Source organism: Xenia sp. Carnegie-2017, unplaced genomic scaffold (assembly GCF_021976095.1).
Source record: "Xenia sp. Carnegie-2017 unplaced genomic scaffold, XeniaSp_v1 HiC_scaffold_23, whole genome shotgun sequence".
NCBI classification, from domain to species: domain Eukaryota; kingdom Metazoa; phylum Cnidaria; class Anthozoa; order Malacalcyonacea; family Xeniidae; genus Xenia; species Xenia sp. Carnegie-2017.
This window is the reverse complement of record NW_025813486.1, coordinates 15,181,346-15,191,884: the sequence shown is the minus strand read 5'-3', so window position 1 is coordinate 15,191,884 and position 10,539 is coordinate 15,181,346. Positions and strand designations below refer to the sequence as shown.

Below are 10,539 nucleotides of genomic sequence, written 5' to 3'. Positions count from 1 at the left end.
CATCACCAAACCAGAAACTCGACAAAATTTACACGAGGAAAAATTTCCACTTGCTTTTTCGTAGTTGTGTGTCTGTGTGTTTGCTTTGTTCCCACTATAACCTTCGAGATGATCTAGACAGTAAAACAGTTACACAAGAACGAAGACAGTATAGAAATGAGAACTTTTGAAAATTGGAATTACATTTTAATAACTCTGAACTCAAGTTTAAATTCTATAATATTCTTTTACAGAAATAGCGCATTGCGTCATTGTGCAAAAACATTCATTGGTAAATACTTTTACTAGATACAATGTATAATGTATTGTTTGAGAATAATCGAGTGAAATAAGGTTATTTGAGAAGAAAATTTTCCGATAAAGAAGATTTACATGCAAATTGCTCCATGTAATCGGCCCCTAAAGCATATTCTCAATTTCTCACCACAACGAATAGAGAAGAAAATAAAATTGGTGTTGGAATTGTTTTAATTATTGGACGAAATAGCACAATATATCTGCCTTTTGGTGAATCAACTCAAATTTGAGAATACTCAAGCTCTCCAAAGCATATTCTGGCATCTGTTAATGAGTTTATAATAAATAATAAAAAACACGATATTAAAGATATGTTATCCAGACCAGGATCTATAAACATAGTATGCTATAATTGTCATGACATAAGTAGGGAAGCCGGACAAAATTCATTAACACATAGTCTGCCATACTTAGGGCCTGTTCATATGAGCCTGGTTGCCGAGACATCTTGCCTACTACCAATGATCTTGCTTGGCAATAAATTTACTATTATTATTTAGTTCGTGTTCATATGAGAAAGCGGGCTTGCCCGGTTGCCAAATCTGGGCTGTTGAAGACGAGATCATGGGTAGGTGGGAGGAAAATTTTCCATACGAACTGCCATGTGAATTCTTAATTCGCGGCATTTGGGAAAATGTTGTTTTGCTATTTGGTCTCAGCTGGCGGATTTGAATTCCTCTTATGAAAGCGAGGTAATATTTGGCTCGCTTAATGGGATGTCTCGCGAACCGGGCTCATAAGAACAGGCCCTATACTCATTTTAAATCAAATGTTTTTATTCATCATTTCAAGTGCATAGAAATATCCCTCGCTGACTATCGAAACCAGCAATGCTGCTGTATATGACTTAATATTCTCTAATAAATGGGAATTTCAAAGTTCCAACGGTAGTTTATATTTTTGCAAAACTTGTTACACAACTGCTATAAGCAAATAGCTACTTATTGTTAATTTTCAAACACCTGTCAAGTTACATAATTTTATGAAAATTTTAGAAAAAAAAGTCAACAGATGTATCTCTAGGTTTATGAAGGACGCTACAATATATCAAACTCAAATTGATGCTCACAAGAAAGGAAGAAAATCAAAGAAACCGGAAAGCGAGTGAGGCCATATTCCTTTATCTCAGAGATCATGTCAAACAAACTCTTTGAATTTAATGTCATTCTGTTGTGCGTAGTTAACATTATTTTTACATTTACTGGAACTGCATTAAACTCGATCATCACGGCATATCTTTTAATTGTGTTCACAATTGCGACAAAACCATGCTACTTTACTACACTGTTGCTGGCCAGTTTTGACACAACAGTTACGTTAATTGTTCATCCATTCCTTGCAGCTTTGTCAATTTTTTGCCTGCTGTATAATAGCTGTTTTCTTAACACATGTGAAATATTTATCGTTTACACATTTGTCCCTTTCCGTAACAAAGTTGCTGCATGACGATGACGGTAGAGAGAGATATGGCTTGGGTTCATCCCTTTCTGCATCACAAATTTGTTACGAAACAAAAACTGTTGGTTTTTCTCTGCCTGTTGCATCTGCCATTTAATCTGGCATACACATTTCATTTTGCATTCTTCACTTCGCCCTTCGATTTCTTGTTTGTTATTTTCGCCGCATTATTTTCACTGAAATCCCTCGCAATTTTTCCATGAATTTTAATTATTTCGTGTAGCAAGAACAAAAAGACGCCAAGTGACAGTGATTTTGGGCAGATTTAATGACGCTGAACATCACCAAACTGGACACTTGACAAAATGTGCACGAGGAAAAATTTCCACTTGCTTTTTCGTAGTCGTGTGTCTGTGTGTTTGTTATATTCGAACAATCATCTTTGAGATGATCAAGACAGCAAAACAGCTACACAGGAACGACGACAATGTAGAAATAAGGACTTTGAAAAATTGGAATTACACTTTGATAACTATAAATTCAAGTTTAAATTCCATAATATTCTATTACAGAAATAGCGCATTACATCATTGCTCAAAAACGTTTGTTTGTAAATGTATTTCATAGCTATAATGTTTGGGAATAATTGAGTGAAACAAGGTATTTTACAAGAATATGTTCCAACAATGAAAATTTTTACAGACATATGCAAGTGTGACTCAAAAACATCACAGCGTGACCTGTGATTTAAACGTTTTTTAGCTATATACGTAGCTGTGAAAATAACAAACGCATATTTGTGCACATTTCGATATTTTTCTCAATAATTTCATAAGCAAGAAATGAAATAAACATTTTTAAAGTAAAAATTGTGTTACTGAGAAACACTTTTGAAATAGCTTGCGCACGAAAATGACACAGCCAAAAAGAAATTGGAACACATGGGGTTAAATTATGGCACAAATTCAAACCGGAATGAAAATCAAAACTTGTTCAATGTTTATATGTTTATAGTATATCTAAGCAAACCGACACGAGCTTGTTCCGGTTTTACTTCGTACAAGTTTTATGTAAACAGGGCCCGTGGTTCATGCGAAAGCGAATGCTTTATGCATGACCAAAGCGGCACCGTATAGCGATCACCCTGGTCAATCTGTGTTAAGCAGTCCTTTGGGAAAGTCCCAAAAATTTCATAACATAATAAATGCTATAAACCTTTGTTTAACGATCACCTCAATTTATCGGACACGGCCACCTTTTCCAATGTCACAAACTTAATTTTTCATTGCTTCAACCACATAATACAAAGTATATTGTTAAATATTTATTCTGGAACGTGTCAAAGTAATTTTTAAAGTAAATGGTTAGACTCTGAAGATGACTACCGCTAAGGTTGTCGAAACGTCAGTCAACAACAACAAAAATAGTCCTTCTCAGGACTATACCAACCTGGACGATCTACATTTACAAACATGTAAAGTAATTTTTGTTTGTATGGACGTTTTGCACCTGCAATTTATACTTTCTTGCGTTAACATTCCCTTCGGCTATTGACAAAAAAATTTATCTCCAAGTAAATACTATTCCCACAGAATTTCTTAGCCATGTTGACACGCATTTCAACCACTTCCTTTGATTATTTCTCGGCAGTTTACGCCGTAACATTTTTATATATTCTCTTTACTTTTTAGTTTAACTAAGAAAAAATTCTTGTTTCAAATTCTTACTTCATATATATATATTATTGGTTACCATGCATGTCGAGAAACAATACCATTTGGTTAAATTTTGAAGACCTGTGTTTAAGCAATCAACCTGTATTAAGTGTCACACGGGGAATCCCCACGAGCGACACCCTAAACAGGTCAACTGTGCTTCAAAAATGGCATTTAAAAAGGGAAATTGCAAAAATGGAATATCTATCATCAACTAAAAAACAAGCAATATTCTTGTATATATGACTCATTGTTTTCTAATAAGTGGTGATTTCAAAGTTCCAACGGTAGTTTTTATCCTTGTAAAACTTGTTATATAACTCTTCAATGATACAAGCACATAGCCACTTAATGTTAATCTTGAAACATCTGCCAAGTTACATAATTTTATGAAAATTTTATTAAAAAAGTCAACAGATGTATCTCTAGGTTTATAAAGGATGCTCCAATATATCAAAGTCAAATTGATGCTCACAAGAAAGTAGGAACACCAAAGAAACCGGAAAGCGAGGGAGGCCATTCATTTATCTCTGAGAAAATGTCAAACAAATTTTTCGAAAATAATGACGTGGTGAACATTATTTTTACTTTTATAAGAGCTGCATTAAACTCTATTCTGTCGGTCTAAGCAACGCCGCTTACCCTGTGGGTTTTTGCCAATTGTCTCCGGCATGAGACTAAGGTCGCTAGCAGTTTTGTCCTTTACCCCATCTTGGTTTCGATATTTTGGAGCATCGCCCGGGTTTGATTTTCTTCTTCAATTCGAGGCAATAACTTATTTTTAGATATCATCCCCGAACTCATGGTCTGAGTCATAACCATTTTCCATCCTTTTCCCTCCAGCAATTGTGCATTTAAGATACACAAAACTGTATAAAATAATTGTTCAAAACTTTTGTATCGAGCTCGCCACAGTTGACGTACCGAAATTTTGAAGGATTGCTTGATTCAAGATTTTTTATATTCCAAACGCAAGGCAAGTTTGACCTGAACCAGTTCGCTGACCTAAACCAGAGCCTGTATTAAGAATAAAGGCTCTGACCCATTCTCTGACCTGAACTGATTAACGACACGAATCACAAAGAACCGATTGGCATTGCACGCATGCGCATATTGTGTTACGTAGGGGTAGTGACGTAACGATGACAAATGACAACAGACAAGAAAGCATTCCCAATTTTTAAACTCAAATATAAAAGAAAAGAAAAGAATGTACGGACGAAATTCAGTTATTTTCTTTCAAATTTTTCGACGACCGGCTGTCCTGTCTTGTCGTTGTTTAAGTAAGAACCGACCAGATCCTTTAGTGGATAAGATTTTGAGAGTAGATCATGCTGGAGAAATCGGCGCCAACAAAATATACGAGGGACAAATGGCTGTGTTGGGGGATACAAAATGTGCACCTGTTATTAAGGTAGGAAGATGTTCGGACGAAATCTAGAACCAACTAAGGTTCGTTTTATTTTTGTTTAGGGTTTTTGTGCCAATTGGGAATTTGAATCATCATGGCATTTATCATTATGCAACCCATAGTTGAGTAACATTTGCTTTCCTTCTCCAAAGATTTATCATTCGAATGATTCAATCATTCTATTTTCTCCACACAACATTTTCCCTGTTGTAACGTTCTCTGCTGCTTTTTCGAAAACTATCGTTTAATTTTATGTACATTTTATGAAATAATGAAATAAAACATGCCTGGATTATCAATCTTCAATAATCATCACCAGCACCGACAACCTATTGAAGTAACTAATGTTAAAACATATATGTACATTTGGAGGTGCTTAGTCATCACAAAGAGGATAAATGTGTACATGATCTTTGTTAAGGGAAAGGTTAATATTTAAAAATCATTGCTTCTTCTCATCCTTTGGAATACTTTCCATTGAAGATGGGTCATCCATTTCTGCAATTGACAACTTCATGACTTAAAATTCATGATCATTTAAATTTCAGTTGTAAATTCCAATTGCTTGTTGGTGTTAGGCCATTTGATCCATTTTAATCAAATTCAATAGCTTTGACCTACAATTTTTTACAGCATTTACCTTGAATATTTCATTTTCTGTTCTTTCATTTCTTCATCATGTGATCATGCTTCTCCTTCATGTCTTCATTGATGTAAGCCCCAAAGGAGGTTTGCGTTGGGGCTGCTGCAATGGCTCAAATCTTGCATTTTGCATTTTGGAGGCTATGTGATTATTGCATTTTTTGGCTGATCATTAAAATTATTATAGTAGTTTCGTTATTTCTATTTAATTCTGAAGGAAGCTTGTAAAATCAAAATATTTGTAAAAACAGAGAATATCCTTTTTATTTCAAATAAAATACTTTCACTCTATATTTCTGTTGTTGTGTAATATTCAACTGCTGCAGAAGATTGATAATTGGGTCGGGCTGTATTCTTACATATTCTTATTGTAATACAATATTATTTACAATCTTATCATGGGCAAGTAAAGTTATTCATTCATTCATTCATCTTATCAATATATTTACAAAATATTTTAAGATCTTATATTAAATTTTTAAGAAAATGATCCATTAAGATGTTAAGATCCATTGAGATCTTATAATCCATAAGATCCTGCAGTAACATTCAAGAAAATTTAGGATCTCTAAAAAATAAGATCTTATCAAATTTCTTATAGGATCCTACATTAGATCTTATATCTAATTTAAAATCCATCCCGCGTTAAAATCCTGTTTAAGATCTTGTTAAAGATCTTACACATAAATTAGATCATACAAGATCCTACAGGATCTAACAAGATCCTACTTAAGATTTCTACCCCAGATAATTCATGATCACGGTTGATTTCAACTGAACTAAAGCTGAATTATTATCTTACCAATGCTTGATTGAATAAATGATCATTTTAATACATGTTCCATTCTTTTTCCACCGTTATCTGTACTTTTTTTAATTACATCCAATTACCATTTGAATTTGTCTCTTTTTAGGAAATGTGGGACCAAGAGAAAGAGCATGTCAGAAAATTTGAAGAACTTTTACCAAAATATCGCGCACGACCAACACTTTTGCTTCCCCTTTGGAATGTTGCTGGATATGCCTTAGGTAAAATTTAATGTTTGTGATTCTGGCGTGCAGAAAGCTTGAATCTGTCCTTTGTTTAGGAGCTGGAACAGCTTTGTTCGGTGAAAAAGCAGCAATGGCTTGTACAGTCGCAGTTGAAGAGGTCATTGGTGAACATTACGACAAGTACGTAATTATGACTTTTATTGTGACCCAGTTCAATTTAAAATGCTCTTATTACAATAAATATTCGCAGGTTGCGAATTTCAAAAGAATGCTTGCTTTAAAAGTTTTTACATATTCAATATCGGGTTGTTTTAATTCATTTTGACTTACCCCCGCGATCTGCAACTGTATGGGTACGTGTAAGTTTTTGAACTGTCATGCCATTGTCAGGCCATGACATATAATTTTTCTTGAGCTTATTTTGTTTACATAAATAACTATTTTTCGTTAACTTGCCTTAAATGAAATTACTGTGTCATTGCAAAATACATTTGTAAAGAATTTGTGTGGTGCATGATTGTGCCATGATATACATACATAGGTATATGCAGAGCGGTAAAATATGAATATTTATTAAGTTTTGATTAAGTTATCTTGAGTTAAGTTACAGTAAATAATGCCTTTACGTCTTTAGCCCATCCCTGTTTCCCAAACTTTCTGTTTGGACTGATGTCATTCTTTACCACAAATAGAAGTAGATTTTTTGTTTCATTAAAGTAAACGCTGCACCTGACGAGCAGTCTGCCGAATTGCAGTGTGAATTTATCTTAATTTTGCTTTTCAGCATTTCTTTTTAAACTTACCCGGTTGCTAATTACATTAGTAAATACGCTGGACGAACGAGAAAAATATTTATTCACTTGATGAGTTTAGCAGTTTAATGTACTTATTTTGCTGTTTAATTTATATTTTCATTGAATAGAAATTTTACAATGACAATGGACTTTCTAAAACAATTCAAGAATAGTCGTTATTTTGAGGATTCAAGTTTTTTATTGTGTAATGGAGACAACCTGTGACGTCACATTGCATAATGACTAGTTGCAAAATTTTAATATCCTAAATTGTCCTGTCAACGTTTGAATAAAAGGCTAAAGCAAAATTTCACACCGTTAGCAGGTCACCGGGGCGATGGAGAGCGTTGTTAATCGGGGGGGGGGAGTGTTCATTCGTAGTCAAAGCACGTAAAAAATTGATTTTAAAAGAAAGTAATAAAGCATAAATGTATGCATGGATATACCACCCCGCCGCAATCATCGAAGTACTGGGGTCCCTGCAGATGGTAGCTCTGCTCGTCTGAACTGGTATACATACCAAATAATTCAAATTCATTGTGCAAAGGACGTCAGTTCGGTCAAGTGACGTCGTTTTAGGTGTTTTTTAATTAAATTTAGACCAAGACTGCGTTTACACTATACCGGATTCGCTCATGACGACATCTTCATGCGCTTTAAAAGGTTAACTGTTCGGAGTAAAAGCTTATTAAGTTGATGGATTTTGTCTGACGTTGAACAATTTCATTGCCTTTTAATACAAAGAATATTCAACCTGCTACGATAGTCTTTGCTAACTCTCTTTGCTAAGTTCGATACCCTATGAAGATTTTAATTACTTCAAAATACTTATTTCTGACTTTATCCAATATAGCCAATTACGAGAGCTACTTGAAGATCCTGAATCTCTTGAAACACATGAAGAATTGCTAAGTGTGAGTTAGTTTTTGTTCAGCAATAACCATGGGAGCAGCCATAGAACCGTGGGCGAGTGGGTGGGTTTCAAAATATTCTTTAAAAATTGTAATTTATTCTGATTTACCTTAGATCCGCCACTGATTGCACGTTTTTTAATGTTTATTGGTCTCACTGTAAAACGATTTTAACTCATGGTTCACTCTACTTACAATATGAATGGTTAGGTGTTAGCTGGTATGACTCAGTGTGGTCTGGGCACCAAAAATGTTTATTGGTTCGAGATTAGGATTCATGCTCCTGACACCAATATGGTGGAAACAACGATATAGATAAATAGACAACAACAACAAAAAAATATTTGCACTTCAATCAGTTTTGCTTTCCCGCTATTCTGCTATAATTTCTCACTGCCTCGTAGCAGATGGTTACGATTGGCTCTTGGGCCCACTTAAAAATTTTCGTCGTTGCTGACTAGGGTGAAAGTTGCAAAATGAGCTCAATCTTTATCCGGGTTAAATCTTTTGAAAAGATTCCTCAAAATGACTTCACATTACACACATTAGTAGTGTTGGAGTATTCAATGTTTAACACCACTAAAGAGAGAGCTTTTGCAACTTTTTTAGGATTCTTGTTTAAAATCGAACGAACACGAAATGGATGCGGATGTTTTGTAAGGAATTTTATTTGTAGCTATATTTTGACTAAAGGGCATTTTTCTTTAGGTGATTCAAAAGTTTCGCGATGAAGAATTAGAACACCTGGAAACGGGATTAGAACATGATGCTGTCGAAGTAAGAATGTAACAAAATTTGTTCTTATTCCACTAACCACCGCCCTTCCCGTTTTCACTAGTTTCAATAAATTTGTATTTGTTGGAGATAAAGAGTCACGCCACAGATAATGCACCTGAATTTTTTTGAGCGCGCACGTTCATTTGATTACTGACAAATCTGTGTCCTGTAAGAGATAAAATTTACTAGTATTACTAGTTAAGACCGCTTGACATCCCGTACTTGTACAACTACAACGGAACATGTCGTGTTGTGATTGAGGGATCGGTTGCACGAAGCGTGGATAGTACTACCCATTGGATAGCATTGGTGTTCGATTGTATTTAAAATTTCTCAGGAGACGTGCATGATTAAAGCATGATTTAAACTGGTCAATCAATAGAATAAAGCGTCCATTCAACGATAACATAGTTTCATTATTGTGTAAAAGTTGTTATTAATACCTTTGAAAAGTCAATATCCAATGCTTGCGTTATCAGGACGTGGTGAAATCGACCTAAGACGAATGTGGTCGACTACTAAGTTGAAACTGCTCTAACTGTTTGGGAACTATGCTTCTTGCAAAGGAACTCAAATGTACTCGAATACAATACGGTAATATTTGGACATCCGGAACTTTTATTGTTTTTTTACAGGCTCCGTTTTACTCCAGTCTCAAGAAGATTATACAGCTCGGTTGTCGTACTGCAATTTGGGTGGCGGAAAAAATATGACTGATGACGAATGTCTTCTTTGTATGCGAAAATGAAACTAGTTTTTCCACGAATGTTCGAAACTGTTGCCTGGTACATGAATCTTCTGTTTGAGACTTCATTTGAAAGAAAAAGTCAAAACGTGGTAGTGAAATTTTCGTATTTTCAGCACTTCAATTAATGTAATTCTAACGTATCGTAGTTCTTTCTGTAAACATTGGTTTAATCCTGATGATTTACGTACTGACGAGTTAATAGTGATTAATATTTCATGTAAACTACAGCATAAATAAATGTGACACTTTTCTATAAATTGGCATATCGGTTTAATCTTTATTTTATATATTTTCGAGAAAAGTGTGCGAGAATAACTCTTATAAAGTACTCAAGCACTTTATTTTAAGTATGAGTTTTTTAAAACGTTAGTTATAAAGTGTACACTCCATACTGATCTACTGATTTACACGAAAATTTTCTTCTGTACTTGGAGATAAATCGAAAACTTTACTGATCACCTAATTTTTAACGACATGTCATAGACCGGTTCAAATTGGACTCTAGTTTATTACAAGATAGTGGTAATAACAATTACGTAGACCCAATCCCCTGCATTTCTAACTACCGTTTCAAAGTGAGGCAACGACGCCATTTTGAAAGGTTGCAAAAGAGAGACCCTCAGTCAGAAATAAGTTCAAAAAAAGATTTAAGACAATCCTTTCAAACATTTTACAAATCAAAAGTAGACTTTCAGCTCTGGATTTATACATCATCGTAGAAGCTTACTCTCATTTAATATTTCATCAGTTTTACTACCTTTCTAAACGGTGGCTTGTCTCAATCGTTACTATAGAATTTCGGTGGAGTCAGCTGTTTGGTAGATTAAGTTCTAGGTCATAAGGTATTGGGTCG

The 10,539-nt window shown here is 34.6% G+C and overlaps 1 protein-coding gene across 1 annotated transcript; it reads left to right on the top strand.

Annotated features, from left to right (window-relative positions):
• Window positions 1-4,549: 4,549 nt before the first annotated feature.
• Window positions 4,550-9,943, top strand: LOC124448390 (5-demethoxyubiquinone hydroxylase, mitochondrial-like). The gene is made up of 6 exons (XM_046999400.1): window positions 4,550-4,824; window positions 6,378-6,492; window positions 6,552-6,636; window positions 8,104-8,164; window positions 8,870-8,938; window positions 9,574-9,943. Exons 1-6 carry the CDS (start codon window positions 4,621-4,623, stop codon window positions 9,649-9,651), a joined length of 612 nt encoding a protein of 203 aa, XP_046855356.1. The 5' UTR covers window positions 4,550-4,620; the 3' UTR covers window positions 9,652-9,943.
• The last annotated feature ends 596 nt before the right edge of the window (window positions 9,944-10,539 follow it).

Bases quoted from the DNA above. Each gene is read 5' to 3' on its own strand.
- LOC124448390 (XM_046999400.1), top strand. From the start codon at position 4,621: ATGTACGGACGAAATTCAGTTATTTTCTTTCAAATTTTTCGACGACCG. The intron at 8,165-8,869 runs GTGAGTTAGTTT...ATTTTTCTTTAG, and splicing joins CACATGAAGAATTGCTAAGT to GTGATTCAAAAGTTTCGCGA. The intron at 8,939-9,573 runs GTAAGAATGTAA...GTTTTTTTACAG, and splicing joins TAGAACATGATGCTGTCGAA to GCTCCGTTTTACTCCAGTCT.